This window comes from Abramis brama (assembly GCF_963993115.1).
Source record: "Abramis brama genome assembly, chromosome: 18".
NCBI lineage: Eukaryota > Metazoa > Chordata > Actinopteri > Cypriniformes > Leuciscidae > Abramis > Abramis brama.
Window position 1 is genome coordinate 30,795,088 of NC_139980.1, and position 19,113 is coordinate 30,814,200.

General features: G+C 36.2%; 1 protein-coding gene across 4 annotated transcripts; it reads right to left on the reverse strand.

Annotated features, from left to right (window-relative positions):
* Positions 1-56: 56 nt before the first annotated feature.
* gpcpd1 (glycerophosphocholine phosphodiesterase 1) lies at positions 57-19,017 on the reverse strand. Of its 4 annotated transcripts, XM_084091840.1 has the most exons (21): positions 18,686-18,989; positions 18,124-18,221; positions 17,929-18,019; positions 16,350-16,440; positions 16,164-16,248; positions 15,114-15,189; positions 13,424-13,465; positions 13,189-13,312; positions 10,581-10,806; positions 10,263-10,425; positions 9,815-9,944; positions 9,597-9,651; positions 9,408-9,500; positions 9,108-9,185; positions 8,965-9,004; positions 8,370-8,428; positions 7,904-7,969; positions 7,677-7,813; positions 6,094-6,229; positions 5,657-5,817; positions 57-1,199 (listed from the first exon to the last, which is right to left on the reverse strand). In XM_084091840.1, exons 3-21 carry the CDS (start codon positions 17,978-17,980, stop codon positions 1,019-1,021), a joined length of 1,995 nt encoding a protein of 664 aa, XP_083947966.1. In that variant the 5' UTR covers positions 17,981-18,019; positions 18,124-18,221; positions 18,686-18,989; the 3' UTR covers positions 57-1,018. The 4 variants fall into 4 exon arrangements, with proteins under 4 accessions (XP_083947966.1, XP_083947967.1, XP_083947965.1 ...); XM_084091841.1 differs by lacking the exon at positions 18,124-18,221 and having other exon boundaries at positions 18,686-19,017; XM_084091839.1 differs by lacking the exon at positions 18,686-18,989 and having other exon boundaries at positions 18,124-18,469.
* Positions 19,018-19,113: the final 96 nt, after the last annotated feature.

Sequence of the window (19,113 nt, forward strand, 5' to 3'; positions counted from 1 at the left end):
TAGTATGCAACAAACTAACGTTTTACATTACTGGTGATATGAACAAAAGACACAGATTTCATTCATATTAAATAAATTTATTCTGGCTCTCAAAGCATTGTTCTGGTCTACGCTGGCATGGTGGCATCCACTACATTGAGTGTGGATTCATACAGCTCGTTTAGGGAGTCCAGTGTGGAACTGAACAGCAAACATGCAAGATTTCCCTGCCCTGCCATAAAGAGGACACAGTATGAATGCATGCTGAGATAAGACCACACTTCAGTCAGCAGCACATACATCAAATAGGTTTACAGAGGCACATTCATTCCAATATATACCCAGTTACAATGAAGAGTTTGTGTGAATTGCACAACTGAATAAAAAGATTCCATTTTGTTCTGCTGAAACCATCAGCGTTTCATTTATGAATGAATCTATGGATGGATACAGTAGTGATAAAAATAATATACATTTTCATGAGTGTCATTTTAAAGACAAAAGCCCTCAGAATCAGTTTTTTTTAAGAGAGACATGCCTCACTTTTAGCTAGTAAATATTGTTAAATAATAGCTATTAAATAAAATAGCTATTTATAGCTTTTCATGAATTCTGCTTGTTTGTGGTTAATGAAATTCTAATACTAAATTGCATAATGTTCAATACTCATTCCACAGACAGAGAAATCAATAAATACTTGAAGAGAAAAAAAAAATAATCCAACAGCGTCCCCAAGATCCTCTTATATAACAGAGTATTAAGAATGATAAAACAAATATTTGCATTAAGGCAAAATATACATTCTGTACACCATTTTTTTACACCCAAATATACAGCAAATGGGCTAAATACAGCAAACATACAGCCTTAGTGGAAGCTAGCGTTGTCCTTAATATCATTCTTTTGACATGATTATACTCCAAAACATCTCAGACTTAAGTGAACTTTGGCTTAATTACAGAGTGCATTTGTGCGTTATTTCTGGTGCATTGTGGGAAGATTACAGACATTGAGTGAAGGCAGACTGGGTGCGTGGCTCTCAAGAGGAACTGAGTCCGGAGTCCGACTCCCCGTTGTTCTCCTGGGATTTCCCTGCACACGGAATGGAGCTGCAGGGAATACTGTAGGAGGAGCAGGCACACGTTTGGATCATGTCCTTGAGAGCAACCTGTTCCTCTACATTGAAAATGTTTGACTGCTCGAGCTTGTCGTCGCAGATTCTGTAATTAAAAAGAAAGACCAAATCATTATTTTATCTGTAGGTCAATCTGAGGGAGGATCGTCATGAAACAAGGAAAGAGCTAGAACAAGTTTCATTAAAGGATTAGTTCACCCAAAAATGAAAATGATCCCATAATTTACTCGCCCTCAAGTCATCCTAAGTGTATATGACTTTCTTCTTTAAGCCAAATACAATTAGAGTTATATTAAAACATATTCTGGCTGTTCCCAGCTTTATAATGGGAGTGAATAGAGCCTGAGATTTTGAAGCCCGAAAAAGTGAATCCATTCATCATAAAAATGCTAGACACGGCTCCAGGGGGAGAAAAATATCCACAATTATAGCTTTATAAACTGTAATCATTAGCTTCCGGTAACGTCCGTGCGTGCGTTCACGAGAGAGTCGAGTTCCGGCATTTGATGTAGGAGTAGCGCAAGTTTAGGTGAAAGTAGACGACCCCCGTGGTTCAAACAAATAGAGCTGGGCAACAAACTCAAGCTCCTCCCACATTCCTCTTTAAATATTCTCATATCAGAAGAGTGTTTTGTTTTGCTCTATCCACTGCGCTTCCGCGTTCGTCAATACGTCATGCGTCGGGTCAGAGGTCACTCTTCAACCGGAACTCGACTCGCGTAAGGCTGTTACCGGAAGCCAGTGATTATAGTTCATAAAGTTTTAAATATGGATTTTTTTTTTCTCAGAAGGCCTTCACTAACCCACTGGAGCAGTATAGATTACTTTTATGATGGATGGATGCGCTTTTTTGGGCTTTAAAATCTCAGGCTCTACTCAATCCAATAATAAAGTTTTGAAGAGCCAGGATATTTTTTAATATAACGCCAATTGTGTTCGGCTGAAAGAAGAAAGTCATAATCACCTAGGATGGCTCGAGGGTGAGTGAATTAAGGGATCATTTTTGCGGGTGAACTAGCACTTTAAAAAAAAGAATGAGGTGAAGCGGATCATACAAAGGTTCTGACCAAAAGCAAAAACAAAATTATGATAAGCATGTCCACATGTTTGCCACAATCATCACAACACCATGCCTTTAGTTTCTGCTGAAGACCTTAGAGTAGACCGAATATTTAATTAGACGCAAATGAAAACGAAGATGTGAGCGTTACAAGCACAGTCTGTGAAGTTGAATATTACAAATATGTCTTTCAAAACAATTCTGTGGAAAAAACCTTCAGAAAACATGGGAAATTATGATGAGACATGTTAAACAGACTGTGATTGTTGACACATTTTCATCCATATTAAATTCAAGTCAACTTAATAAAATAAAATAATTTCAAATCAGAATTGATTCAGGCCAAATGGATACCTCTATATGTGTGCATTTCTTTTTCATATTGACTTTAAATGTGGTGTCTGCCACAAATAAAACACATTCTCTTTCAGAATAAATAAAAATAACAACAACAGTCAGCCTAAAAATCCAACCAATCCTGCTTGTGTGAAACACGTTCACATTTCATAGTCCAAAAACAAGACATTCAATAAATGTTCCATCACCAACGTAAGAAACTTGGAAAACATGATATCATTTAGGTGATTTTCATGGAAACTGGGACAACTTCTATATTTTATAAGTGAGAGGCATATATGTGTATATTTATGTTTTCTACCATGATGTTTCTACCATCATGATGTCAGATGATCTATGTGTGTTTAAGAACATTATGCATACTGGTGGGCCCATTTCCGTTGTCTCTTGGAAGACACTTATGTTTATGTTTTTCTATCATGCCCTAATCAAGATGCTCAGTCAAGTTTGTTTGAGAACAAAAGCCATCCATCTATTCATTCATACATACATTCATTCATTCTTCAATGATTAAGTCATTGAGGCCCACAGAGGTCCATTCATGCACTGTGGCTAGTACTGAAAAAAATCCACAGTGAAAATAAAACAAATGCACATCTGCACTGTAATTTGGGTTCTGGGAAGAAAACTAGGTCACCCATATAAAGAGGAAGTCTCAAATGCTCAGATTGATATAACAGGCAGCTGAACCTTAACCCAGTGCTGAATAATTTGAAAAAAAGCCACTCAAAAATCACAATTCTACAGTTTTACTGCTTCACATCATTGCTGTAAAACACTACGGTTTCTCTTGGTGCTAGTCTGTGAGCATGATCTGTCAGGCAGCAGCCAATTGCCAATAAAAAACAAGCACAACCGGGAAACAGAAGACATTACGGGTATCAGAGGAAGTTGAGGCATTGGGATTTGGCACCAAGCATTCATGTATTCTGAAAAAAGAGGCAAATGACCATAAAATGATGTGAGAAATATTCAAAAAGGGAAAGGAAAGACATGTAAAGAGTCAATACTGCATATAAATATCTGGTTATAGATCAGCTTATAAATCATACTAAATTAAGTGTTTTGAAAATGTAAAAGTGCAGAAAGTTTTGTGTGATGGGTAGGTTTAGGGGTAGGGTTAGTGTAGGGGGATAGAATATACAGTTTGCACAGTATAAAAATCATAATGTCTATGGGAAGTCCCCATAAAACATGGAAACCAGTGTGTGTGTGTGTGTGTGTGTGTGTGTGTGTGTGTGTGTGTGTGTGTGTATATATATACAGAAAAAAATTAAATGTAATAAAAATAATTAACACTAAATAAATGACAAACTAAAACTAAAGAAAATCATACAGGTTTGGAATGAACAGAGGGAAGTACACAAAGAGAGAATTTTGATTTTTGGGTGAACTATTTCTTAAAAAAAGGATTCAGTTTCTCTGAGCAGCTCTTTAGGGGTTTTACTGCAGTGGAGGAGGAACAAAAATACTGAACAAACATCAGAGAAACTGCAAAAAAACGGCAAGCACAGCATGTTATGTAAAACCTCAACATCTGTAATTGTTCGGTGGAAGTGCTGTAAAACCTAGCTGTTTTTGAAGAATACATTTTAAAACTAAATTTTTTAGTGTGTGTGTGGGTGTAAAGATATATCATCATTGATATATCACCATAGTATATAGATATATCATCATTGATTAGTTTATTAGTTTAACCTTTACCCAGAATAAAACACAGTTGCACTTAGACATGTGCTGACATGCCTGAACTATCAGGGAACAGCCATAAACCACTGTCATTTCCACAGAAATTCACATACAGGCTGACATGGGCATTAATGGTGTTGAAAGAGTAAACATGGAATCAAATTTACTATGACAACATCACCTCTTGTTGGCTGATGCATTATGCATCTAGTTGATGATTACTCTTTCAACATTGTCTCCACAATGTAGTATTTTAATATTTTCCCTATACACGTCAAGATTCCATTTACAAGCCATTTGCCTGTCCATACCTAACCAGATGTTGTGGGCGGAGTCTTTCTGCAAGTGCACTCCACATGCAATGACATGGATAAGAACATAATAAAATTCAGAAATATTATAGCTAGTTAGGACAAAAACTCTGGTTTACCGCTTGTTGCAGCACGTCTGGTTAGGTCATAGTGCTGTAAATGTTAGTTTATGTTTCCTCCACCAAAAATACCATTTTCCACCCTTACGGCCGTTTCACACCGCAAGCTTGAGCTTCGCGTTAGCGTAACTACATCGCCACTGCAGTTGCAGACGCGCGAGAGTATTCACAGTGGAAACATTTGTACAGCCTCACACTCCAAGGCTACATATAAGTGAGCATTTCTTTACAAAGACAACTAGCCTATAAATTTGTTTTTAGAAGTTGGTCATTTATAAACTTGATGGTCTTGAAAGTTCGTTTCAGTCATACTTCGATATGTTTACAATACAGCAAACTCTGCGGATAACTGTCTGTATTACATAAACTATAAGAACGTTTATACATCATATTTTCTGGCTAGTATACTTTAGTTTTTTTATAATACACCATACTTTCACCCAAACTGAATAATTAAAAACAAGTTTAAATGGGTAAATCTTCTATAAATATTTTTGATTCTTCATTTTCTTTTCTGACATAGCCTACTCCAGTTCTTGGTAAAACACACTAGACATGCTTATTCTGTGCATTTTGGGCACTTTTTGTGTGAATTCATATTTATTTTATACATCAAAAGTGTGCTTTCACTTTAATTGAGCATGAGTAGCGCAGCAAAACTAGACTCTGCACCGAAACCCCCACTTCACTGCTACTCATGCTTCCGGTGTGAATGCACTCATTGGTTAACATGCACGCCGAAAAAATACACGCTGCTCATGCTTGTGGTGTGAAACGGGTGTTAGAATTAAACCAGCTGCTATTGCTACTGTACCTTTATGACTTTTATGTGTAAATCATCTGATTTGCTTTTCACATGTGAATGAGTAACAATATGTGATCAATATGACATGCCACATATTTGGACGGGAGAGGGAAAAATGTTAGTGCAAGTAAACATAGTTCATCAATATGCTCAGTCCTGTTTGATTACCATGTAAGGAACCAAAGACAAATCATGGCCCACCTGTCATATATGAGGCCATCAATTCCCTGGTCCCTCAACTTCATCCTGTTCTCATGGTCGTTGTTATAGTCGCCCCAGCAGAAGACCACTAATCCTTTGGACTGAGCCTCTCTGATGAACTCCATGTTCCTCAAGAGCTCATCAGCGTGGGCGCTGATTCCCTGGGAGCACATACAAAAGCTATTTTAGCAAGTTAAGTCTTTGTGATGAAATTTGACATGGCACCAATTTAAAGAAAACAAAATAGCCACATTCCTCTTGCAGTTTAAACAAAACTCACAGAAGCGGAAAAACATGATTAGATCTCTTTTCACTTCAAAGTTCAATACATTTTATTACCCTGCCAAACTGGGCGTCTCACCATGCTATTTCATAACTATGTTCTGAAGTATCAACAGCTGTGCTATTGCACCATTTGGCTGTGTGCGTTCTCTCACCAGTATGTTCTCACTCTGGGCAAAGCTCATGGCGATCTTAGTGCTCTGACAGCGGATGTCCATGAGTTCAGGGTAGAGGTCTGTCACTCCTTGGGTCAGAAATAGGATGGGGTATTTGTTCTGCTTTTTCCTTACCCTGATGAAGAGAACAGAAATTATTGCAACTTAAACACAACATGTAATCAGGATTGACTATTTACTTTCTTAATAAATGTCCCTAAACTTATTGTGCACATATATTTTAAACAAGAAATACATTGTTGGTTTATTTCGTGTTTAAATTGGCTGCCCTACAGTCTTAAAAATAAAGTTTCTTTATGGTTCCATAACATCCATAGAACCTTTTAATTGCACAGAAGATTCATTATAGTTGAAAAGGGTTTTTTGGATTATTAAAATTATGTCTTTACACTAAGAAAAAAATGGTTCTTTTAAGAAAAGTTCACTGAAAGGTTCTTTGCAGAAAATGGTTCTATGGCATCACTATGAAAAAAAAAATCCTTTTGGAACCTTTAATTTTAAGAGTATTAAAAATCTTAACACTTTACAATAAAGTTTCATTTGTTATTATTAGTTAACATGAACTAACAATGAATAATACTTCTAATCTTAGTTCATGTTAATCTCAGCATTTACTAAAAAAAAATTAAAGGGATAGTTCGCCCAAAAATGATATTTAAGCCATGATTTACTCACCCTCAAGCCGTTCGAGATGCATATGTCAATCTTTTTTCAGACAAACACATTTTCAGTTATTTTAGAAAATGTCTGAGATCTTTCAGTGGTTATAATGTGAAGCATTATAAATAAACAGTATACTAAAATAACTGGCTTCCGGTGGCGGTCGGTGCGCGTTCACAGAGATGGATGCTGGCGTATGACGTATGACGTAGTGTAGGAAGCGTCGTGACGTAGAACGAACGTGACAGCGCAGCCAGAGAGCAGAGCAAAACAAAACTCAACGTTCGTTCTACGTCACGACGCTTTCCATCTCTGTGAACGCGCACCGACCGCCACCGGAAGCCAGTTATTTTAGTTTATAAAGTTTTAAATATGTATATTTTTACGACAAAACCGCACGGATTACCCTCAGAAGGCCTTCGTTTATCCCCCTGGAGCCGGATGGATTATTTTTGAGAAGGATGCATGTACATTTTCGAACGTGAATCAGCTGGACCCCATTGCTTCACATTATAACACTGAAAGATCTAAGACATTTTCTAAAATAACTGAAAATGTGTTCGTCTGAAAAAAGATTGACATATGCATCTCGAACGGCTTGAGGGTGAGTAAATCATGGCTTAAATATCATTTTTGGGCGAACTATCCCTTTAAGATCAACCATGGTATCTGGTAACATTAGTTAATGCAGTGTGAACTATGAATGAATATGAAAATTTTTATTAACTAACATTAAAAAGGTTAATAAATGGTGTAAAAATATATTTCTCCTTGTTAGTTTATATTTATCAATGCATTAACTAATGTTAACAAATGAGACTGTAAATGTTTCCGTAAAAATATGTCTATTTTCCTAATCAGTGCATCATCATCAAAATATGCATGTGAACTAAGCCTCTTACATTGTGCAAACATCAGGATCAAAGCATGAGAAGACTATCCTCCTTTTGCCGGCGTTCTGCAGCACGCATGTGAGAATGATGTCCAAGAACTGATTCATGTTGAAGTAGGTGGAGAGTTTTGCATCCCAGGAGCCATCCTGTTTGGAGGAACAGATATGATGAGGGTGTTTTCTTTTTCTGTTAACAAAGAGATCAAACCATCACACATCGCGTGAGGAAACACAAACCTTAAACTGAGAGATCCACTTCAGCTCAATGTTGAATCCCACATGTTCTGGAACAGAATGGAATATCTGGAACATGATGTCAAATGAGAAGAGAAGTTAACCCAGCAGTACGGGTGGGCAATATAAACAAACATTTATCACAATGTTCTAAAATCTTTTGGTCAGTGGTAAAAAAAGTTGCTCAAAAAAATTCTAAATATAATAATTAATAATAATAATAATAATAATAATAATAATAATAATAATTATTATTATTATTATTATTATTATTATATATATATATATATATATTATTCATTATATATACACACACCACAATTATTAAAAAAATTTATATATATATATTTTTTTAATAATTGTGTTTTATATATATATATATTTTGTAGCAACTTTTTTTTATTACTGACCATCATTTGCAATAAAAACACACACATTTACATGAAAAGAAAAGACCAAGCTGTCACACCTGTGAAAGTGAAGGGAAAGGCTGGTGCTCATATATATACTCCTCTTCATCTTGCAAGTCTAGACAAAACAACACCACAAAAGCAATCATTTTTAATTATTCAACAGTTAACTGTTTATTTAGCTCAATACAGCTAAACAGAGGCCTGTGTTTGCCAAGTATTTTTAAAGCTATTAGCATTAAAAATAAAACACTTATTTACAGAAAACTAAGTATTTGAACCTTTTTCTTAAAGTACAATACTGTGTGCTTATTAATGAACTATCCTATGTATTGCCAATTATGCAATAAATCAGCCAGGTTTTTTTTTAAAAATCATTATCAGAAAACACTTCTCTTTTATGGGCTACCACATCCTAAATGAACTAATGATATAGGGATAAAATAGGGATAAAACATCGTTTAACAATCTTAGAGTTCATGATAGATCTGTCTTGAAAGATTTATATGTTATCACTAAAAGTCTTTCACTATGGAAATTTTGAATTTGATTTTTACTTCTGGTACCTGACTGTTATATAATGATCAGTTATCGTTAAATATGATAACTGATCATATTGCACTTTTGTGACTTGAATTAATGGGGCAATTGTACCTTTGTCGTCATCAACTTCCATGGCAGTTGTATGGGCCACCTGAAAAAGACAAACACATTCATATCATACTCATCAATATCAGCATGGAGATAATTGCATTTCATTGTTCAAACAAGGTAAAAGAATCTGAAATGAGTCTTACTTTTAAAAGCTGAAGTTGATCAAACGTAAGATCCTTGACGGGAACTTCGAACAACACCAATGAATTATTGTCATTTTTCTATAAAAGGACACAAAAAATGTAAAAAGTTGAAGAAGAGATCTTTCTTTCTTATGATTTGCAATTTAAATCAGTGTTTACGACTGTTCATGTAAAAAAAATTAAGTAGGAAGTCTTCAGTCAGAGTGAAATCAAAAGCTGTACTGAAGGACACAATGGGAGTCATTCAAATTATATAAGTAATTTCTCACTGCACCAAGTGAGTCAAATTGCCATTGTTACCTTTTTAGTAGAAATACAGCAGGTGAGGTCGTGGTACACGATAGGAACTAAATCTTTAGACAGATGAACATCAAACTCTACATAAGCTGCTCCCTGTGATGAAAACAGAACAGATTTGCTTTAGCCTTTCATATTATTTAACAAAACTTTATGCATTTTGGTACAGTTGCAGACTTTATTTACACTCACATGGTTGGCTGCACTTAGAAATGAGACAATTGTGTTTTCTCTGATCTTGTGATGCCTGAAATACAACAGCAACATATGTACTTTTTCATGGTTTGTTTATGCAGCAAAGTCAGGTAAGCTCAGGACACCTTGTGGGCCTACCCATAAAGACAAACACTAAATCCAAGAGGACAGGCTCAGGACTCTTGTAGCACAACAACCACACTTTTGTTACTCACTTGGCAGCATGTGTGCTCCCTGCTCCTCTGTGTCCAACATGCAAAGCGCTCCTTTTCTTCCAGTATTTGGCAAAAGACTGACTCATGTCACACTGAGGGCCTGGGATAGGACGCGTCACCAGGTAATCCACTGACATTGTATCAAGAACAAAAAGCATTTACCTTACTTAATGTGTTCATTTCAGTAAAGTCAACAATTAATGGTTAAACTTTAGCACATCAATAAATGACAAGCATATAATCACATTATCTAGCTACTAAGCAACAATTCAACCTTGCCAACATGACTATATTTACTGTCTGTGAAATGTTTACAGAGGCAAATGTTGTGTGCAAGCAGCGAAAGAACAGGTCTTATCATGGGCAACAGGAATGTACATTAGTTTTATGGTGTAAAACAAACAAGACCAGACAAAATAACACCAGTGTAGTGTGGTACAGATTATACCTCTGACTTTTCCAATAGTCTGTCTGCCGTTTCGGCTCATGATGGGCAGGGTAACCACACCCAAATCTTTGCCACTCTCCACAAAAGAGGACGACAAGAGGCATGAGGTGCCCACGTAGCCTGGATGGGAATCGCCCTGAACCACAGCCTCACTCAAGTCCTCCTAAACCACAAAGACAGGACAGAATAGTCATGATTCACTAAGAGGATCCATGCAGAATTTATGTCAATCAATTAAAAGAGCATAAAAATGCTTTCTGATATAGTTGTGGTCATAATCTTTATATGAAGCAACACCAAAGACCATCGTTCACGCACCTCAAAGAACTCAAAGGTGAGCTCTAGGTTGTCAGGGTCCATGGTGTGAATGCTGTATTCTGTCCACTTGGAAGGTACCAGGGAGTATCCGCATTCTGGCTGGGAATGACGAGACTTACATTCAACATCACTGATCATACTGGTCTCCAGTGTGGTGATCATCTCATGCCATGATGAAGGGCTTTCCTCTGCTTCTTCCTCAATACCTTCCAGCATCAGCTTCAATCTAAAACAGCCATTAATTGGGTAAATTATATTTTAGCATTTTCTCGAAAAGTGAAATCATGCATCAAAACAGTATAATGTGAAGTCAAAAAGACAAATAAATGTTTAGTACTTGTTCTAGAAGAAAGTATACTGTCTGAATTGTAAAAATAAGCTCTACTAACATGCTTGTAATATTGTGCATCCCTACATTAATTATCTGATATAAAAAGAAATCTATTTGTCAATTGAAATCTATTTGTCAACAGTCAATTGTTTCTCATGTAATTCTAACAGACTTTACAAGACCTTTATAAATAAATGTAACTTTTTCCGTAATATCTGCATTTTCTTTCGATGACAATGATGTTGCGTTGGTATAGGGCTGCACAATATATCGAAATCATCGAAATATCGCAAATGTATATATCGCGAAATGCATATCGCAACGGCTTGCGATGACTGGGGTCATGGACAGAAGACAAAGAGAAAATCACTCACTGCTCTTGGCTGAATAACTTTGGTAGCTTTAATAAAGAATCAGTATATCTTTAATTCATACAGTGAAAACTAAGCAGTGTTTTATTTTTACATTTGATTATTCAGTTTCTGTTGTTAAGTAAGGGATAATCCACGGCTAGCCATGCATTAAAGGATTTTAATGCACGACGTAGAGGCGAAGAACCACCCGACGCGAAGCGGAGGGTGGTTGCCTCTACGAAGTGCATTAAAATTATTTAATGCATGGCTAGCCGTGGATTATCCCGCTTATACCTTGGTTATTTGCCAAGTTTAAAATAAGTTAAAGCTGTAACTGATGTTTACAGTGTCATTTTTTAACAGACGTGTAAAAATGACGGTTATTTCTTAAGTTAAGGCTCGTCAGTTCTTGCACTCCGTCCGCTTTAAATAAAGTAGAGCCATCGGATTGCTTTTATTTGAATGAGTTCACATTTATTTAAATTCATTATTAAAAGAGAGAGACAGAGAACTGAAGGAGAAGGAACAGAGAGAGAGAGAGAGAGAGAGAGAGAGAGAGAGATGCGTGCGCGAGTTACCTGTGTGCGTCTCTTCTTAAAGTCTAGCAGCTAACGTCCCCTCGTTGCTTAAGCATATAGCTAACTTAATGATTCTTTAATGGATTTATTACAATTATTTATGAATGACAGGCAACACTGACAGTGACAAGGCAATCTTTATTTGAACTAATCATGTCATTTATTTATTGTTAATTCTTTGTGCCGCTTTTTGTCATTTAACGTCTTCTCCAAGTCTTCTATTTCGTCTTGTGCCTGGGCCCATTTCTCAGAGTTGCCATATTCACCATACAAATTAAACGATATGCAAAAATCATCCATTTAGCCTACCTAAATAAACGTTTTCATATGTGTCTCTCACTCTGCTTGCAAGTGTATCTGTGTTACTATGGTTACCAATGTAGCGGATTAATTTCGAACTGTAATCAAACTGACTGGAACTACCTGTGCATTAAACGGTTTTACTGCACACCTTCCAGCCAATCAGAATCGAGTATTTAAACAGCCCATGGTATAAATAAACCTAATGTAGGATAACCTGAAACCCTGAACCCCGTGGTTTACACTGATGTTAAAATAACACTGTTTTCTTATGCTACAGTAAAACACTTCTGTTCACTTTCAGAAGTTTAGGGATGTTTTCTTGTCACAAAAAGAATGTGAAACTTTTTAAATAATTTTAAATATATTTTAAAGATAATATACACGTTTATTTTACACACTTTAAGCATTATCGTATCGCATATAGAATATCGCATTTTTAATGAGTTATCGCATATCGATATTTTCTTCAATATCGTGCAGCCCTACGTTGGTATAGCAAAAACAACATAGAGGAGTTTGCAATGTTGTCTTAGAAGAACATGACAATGTGTAGCAGCAGCGCTGGACTACTAATGAATCAACGACAGAAACGGAGGCTGGCATGAGCAGTTTACTTCTGTGGTGCCGTCTCTGCCGCACAGTGAAAGAAGTGAAGACACCTCATCACTGGACCGCAGAGATGCTCCAATGTATTATAATTTTCTGCATGACCTGCGCATTAACAACAACACAACGCAATGTTTTCTGCAACGATGTTGCAGTCGTGGTGTGAGAAAGTGACATATAAGTTAAAAAAAAGCTATGTGAAATCGGTTCAGACTGAACGGATTTCCAGAAATTAGATTTGAATAGGATTTCAAACCACATATGAATGTATGTGATTTGTAAACATTTTTTGCCGTTCACACATGCTAAATAGGATCGGAATCCAATCAGATATGCACAAAAATCAGATTTGGACTGACAGTCTGAACAAGGCTTAAATGTTCCTGAGCTAATTCGTAGGGTTAAATATGTGTTCTGTCTTCTGTGAAGAATGTTACCTGAAGCGTGACTTCTTAAATTTATTCTTAGTAATAGATACTGGAGGTTTCACGGAGTAATGAAGCCTGAGACGAATTTCTGTCTGGCACGTCAACCAGCCAGAGTCAACACATTCAACGCCATCTGCACATAAAACAAATTTTAACAAATGTTAAAATAAGATATAAAAATTTGGTTTGAATTTGAGTGTGGGTGCATTCAAACTGTTTAAGTAATTTAAATGGTACAACTTACTATGGACTCCAAAGTGGCCATCGTCAATCATGAGCTCTGGTTCTGCGAGACAAGAATACGAAATTTATATGGGAGGTCAAACACTCATGCTACAAAAGATAGTCACCAGTACAGAGTAAACAGACACCAACACACTTTCTAGTGCCGACATGAGACATTCATTTCCTGGTTTAATTCTTAAACAATCAATAAAATAAGTCTTTAGTTTGCTCTGTACTGGATGGAACTCTACACACTTGTAGCCTATATTCTATACAAGCAAAACTGGGCATGTTAGAATTTAAGAAGAACACTAGAGATTATTAACTGGTTAAATGTATCTTAATTAAATTATATAAAAAGTTAAATAATAATAATAAAAAATGCAGAATTTAACAAGTATTACTATGCAAGCAAATTGTTTTTGTGGCAACACAAGCACAAAGAAATGCTGACATCTGGAACAGTTACATGATTAAAATTATAGATCCTGCCTAGCAAAAACAAAAAAATATAAATAAAAATAGTATAGATGCCCTTAAAATGTATTGTTTTGAATAGTTTGTTAAATGCATGTGTTAAATGTGTGTTGTGCACACAAATAAAGGAACACTAAATGTGTGCGTGTATTAAAATAGTTTTTTAATCATTTTAAGTGTAAAAACTAACACAAAATTATTAATGCAATTGCTTAAACTAAGAATAGATTAGGTGCACGCAACAAAAGCAAAAAAAAAAAACCATTGCTAAAAAACCCAGGAATGCGGCAGCGGAAACAACTTTGCTCTGTTTGTCTAAGACGGGTAATAACCCACTAGATATTATGGTTGCTAAAAATTGATCCATTAGGTTCCCTTAAGTGGCTTTTATTGACATTACATCTGTCCATGACAAATAACACTGAAATCAACATTTAAGACAACATGAAATAAAATAAATGCATTATTTTCTTTAGAACATGCAACATGCATGATTCATGCACAACAAGATTGTAATTTTGTGTTTAAATGACATCTAATAGCCGTCCAAACACAGCCCTGACATCTAGGCTAAAACAAGGCAAAATTTGGGCTGTCAGTGAAAATTTACCAGACGTCTAACTATAGCCCAAAAATAGACTAGTCATCAATTAGATAACATGTCAAAGAAATGAAACCAAACACCTTGTAATCACTGTTGACTTTAAGTAAAGTTATTCGGTAAAAACGACATGTAACCAAATTCAAGGTTATTTTGGCTAGAAGTGGGTTACTCCTCGCTGGACTACATCGGGTCTATAGTTAACCTAGGGGGTGAAATGATGGCTATTGCTTGCTGTGCAGGGAATTAGAGGGTTATTTACTTTCTAAATAAATGTCGCTGGTTTTATTGTGCATGATTCATTGATGCATTGTCTAAAGAAAATAATGCAGGCCGGGAAAAATTATTTTAACTAACAACAATCAGATCACTTTAAGTTCCAGTAATGTTCTGAGAGATCCAAGTCCCAAATCACATTACTTCCCACAAGATTAATTCACTTGGAAAGTCATCATATTACAAATATGAAATGTGTTGGTAATATTTCTTGTTGTCTTTAAAAAGTTGAAGTCAACATGTATTGATAATGTACGCTTACAGTTAAAGGGGACAAACTGATCTGAATGTGATAAGCATGAAGGATGGAGTCTAGGGGTTCATTAGACACGTGCACTATTCTGGGATCAGATACCTGAGGGACTCAATGAGCGTGGCATCTGATGGGTCTCCCATCTATTGACTATGACTTGACATGGACCACCATCGTTCTGTAATTCCAAATGGGGGTTAAGATTATGGACAGATTTTGGAAAAACAAAGCCCACTTTGGCCATTCAAACCAAAGTTTCACTCCTGAAAAAAGAACGTGAGGCATATTCACCACTTTCTTGCCAGCCAGCCAGTTGGTTGACATCTGAAAAGTGGACCAATTAGTCAGAAGAAACAAATTGGCATTTTTCAGTGTTTAACTAGAGATATCCAGGTTATTTATATGTTAAAAAATGCTTTGAAAATCCCTGTACTTATCATTTAGCTTAAAATGTTATTTAACAAGATTAGTTTTCCTCTAATAGTTTGCTGATACGCTTAACTATGAGAAAATGGTTCTAAATTCTTAAATCTTGTTCTTGTTAATTCTGCTTCTAAATTTTAAAAGAATATTTCTGGCTGTGAGATAGTTGATGTGTAAATATTATGTATGAGAGACACAGCATGTTAGGAGAAGCTCGCAGGAAATCTGCAGCCACTGTTCCAGAAACTTCATTCTCCAGGAAAAAAAAAAAAACCTAAACTACCAAGAACTGAGTCAAGGTCAGCTAAAAGAGATTAACAGCTGTGATGAGAAAATCTTGGAAACCTCCCCCCCACACACAGAAGAATTTCAAACTCTTAAAACTACGTAAACTCTTAAAGTACCCTAAGAATTAATGATGAATAAAAGAAAGCCCTTATTCCACATGTGTAATAACTCTCTAAAGAGAATCTGCAGTCATACATGCATAGTAAAACAGTTGGATATAGTCATCATGAATATCACAAAAGTTTAAACAACATCAGTAGATAGTGCACAGATTATGATGAGTCTTTAAGAAAGATAAAAAAAGATGTTCTAAACAACATCTATAAATACATAAAGCTGAGACTGGTCTTTAAAGGTGTTGGGAAATCAATTCACCATCGGGCCTTTAAAGATTATTGATGCCTTATATCATGTTTGTTTACTAGTAAAAGCAGATCTCACCTTAGATTCAAAAAAGAATCCCTTGAAATAGCGATATTTGGTTTCATGCCCTCTAGGAACCTGAACGGTAGTTCTCCACAGGATGCTGGGGTGAGACGAGACGAGCAAAACACAGAAGATAAATATGTGTGTCAAGGGTAACTGTGATTGTTCTGAAAGACAAACGTAAGATGGCATTGAATGTACCCATCCTCCTCCGCTGGCTGTAGGGGCACGGCGTTTTGATGAAACCAGCTGCCCAGGGTTTCACAACTGCCAACCACTGCTATCACCTCACCTGATACAGAAAAAAGACAAAATACTTTATTATTTCTCTCCTGTGTGGTAAGCAAAGTAATGTGTCTCCAGGCGATATAATGGTATTTTCTGAGAGGCGTGCTATAGCATGGTAGCTTTGAAAGCATAAGGTCCCACCCTCCCTTTAGAGCGTCTACAAATCCGCAACTCCTTCAAAACACATGAACGAGTACAGCAGGGAGCAAGAGCGCCAGCATGAACTCGTTGTTTTGGTTCAGGAGGACCTGTAAAAGGCAGCTGCTGTTTGTGGTGCTCTGTGACTGATTTCTGTCTATCTCTTTATAGCTTGAAACGCGCTGATGACGTGTAATATCTGTGTGAGCAGGTGTGCGGAGGTATGAAAATACATATGTTGACAGGCATGTTGGACCGAATGCAACTGGATGAACGTTTTATGGTCCTACGCCTTCCACAGACAATATACAAGAAGAGAAGAGACTCAACCAGCATTAAAAAAATAATATTTCTGGAACAAATCACCTACCCTGGCTTTAAGTATCATATGTCAACACTTGCAAAATTTCACAACAAAAGACAATAAATAAATACAAATACATGTGGATGTGGTCAATATTAACTTAATAACAACACTTATTATTAACAAAACATTTCTGTATTACTATTATACCAAATGATTACATTATGCACTAATGTAAATGTAGTAAAAATATTACTAATCCATCTCAAAGTTAATATTGATTGAAGACCACTTAATATTAACTAAACATTACTTTATTATTCTCACATATAATTGGTAATGCTTTATGCTTTATAATAACATTTTATTTAAAAAAAAAAAAAACATGGGCAGCTTGTTGTACTTCTCATTTGAAAGTCATTTTGGATAAATGAAAATGAATACATATGCAGTAAATGTAAAATATTATACATTTCATTATTACCATTGACACATTATTAAATGATTTAATGCTTTACATAATTACAACCATAAAACACTGTAAAACTGGTTGGATTAAAATCTTAAGTAAGAGACAATGTACAATGGACTAGGGACAGCATGTCTTCCTTTGTGGAAATACTTGTGTCATCAAGTTCAAACTCAAAAATCTATGATTAAAGTATCATGTTGTAACTTATGTTTGCCTTTAATCTAAATTATCTCCAAAAAAAAACAAAAAACATTATAACATTTGCTTTAGACGGGATATTAGACTCGTGTTCAGCAATGAACAAACTCCAAACGATTCCAAAGTCAAACGTACAGGATTTTAATTAGACCACATTGATTTTTTAGAGATTGCAGTGCAGCTTTAACTTGATCATATCATGTAAGTGGCCAAAAGGAAACCTTATTCCACAGTTGAACTTCAGACTGACAAAATAATTATTGTTACTTTTACTTTTGATTAAAAGTTGTGATAACACTTTATTTTACAGTGTCCTTAAAATAAAGTGTAACCAAAGTTGTACACTGTGTTATACTCTTTTATTGAATTATTTCTCTTACCTTGTCGTGCTGTGGTCCCTCTCACAGTCAGAGTCACACTAGTGCTGTCCATGACTGACACACAGGCAAATGGAGATGAAAATGAAGAGACCTAAAACACAGAGGGAAAGAAAAAACACATGTTTCCCAATGCAAAACAAATCTAAGCTGTGTTAACAGCATCAGTTGATCTGGATTTCCTCTGTGTTGTAATACCTGACTGCAGAACTGCAGTGCACAATCTGCTCCTCCTGGTTCTTTAAGATCCCATTACATTATACGTTGCATCAACGGAAATATAAATATAACTGCCCCTGATCACAATAGAAAATGAATTCTATGTCAGATTCTTGAATGTAAAAAACGGTCTTAAGAGAGTTGAACAACCGGTTTAAACACATGCGATGAAGCTCAACTGGTTTTGTAGAGGAAGCACACGGTCACAATCACACACAAATCATGTAACGTTAGAGGAAACAGACGATCTGAACCGGCTGAAGCCGGTTACTGTCGGTGACAACAACACCCGGTCTCCGATCCGAGGGTGTTGCTCAAACACAGTAAGCTGCTTACATAGACAACATTGTTACGTTCTAACCGGTTCTAACCACGCGCCTAAAATGCTATCTAGATAGGGAGCCCAGTGAGGTTTTGAGACGCTCACTGTTTACTGCGCGAAAACGTGCAAGTTTTGCGTAAAACGAAATGTATACCGTGCATTCGGTGTCGAGTCCGGCAATTATAAAGTAATTCAAAACATAATAAAGTAACAAGTTACCTGAGTTTAAAGATAAAAATTCATCCTTTTGTACGGCTGTACTGAGAAACGTCAATCCCGCGCTGACGTGCCCATGTTATGTTTAGCGTTACATGCACGCGGATCTGAGAGCCCGGGTAATGCGACACTGTTGACTGTGTAGTAGACCATTTCTTAAAATAACTTTATCGAGGTGTCAGGGTTAAAACTATCACGTCGCTCAATTATGAGCATGTGTACTTGTTTAAACAAAAACAAAAAGATTTACACGTTAAAATAGCGTTGAGAAGGTGACTTTGTTATAGGAAATAAGAATGACGGAGGGGCTTGACGTGGACAACTGACCCCTCCTCTTTGCGTTTTCTGAACGCATATGATTGGTGGAAGAAGTGACTGACGTTTGATAGGCGAGTTTAACTCACTGACCCTTGTTGGGTGGAGTTCATCGA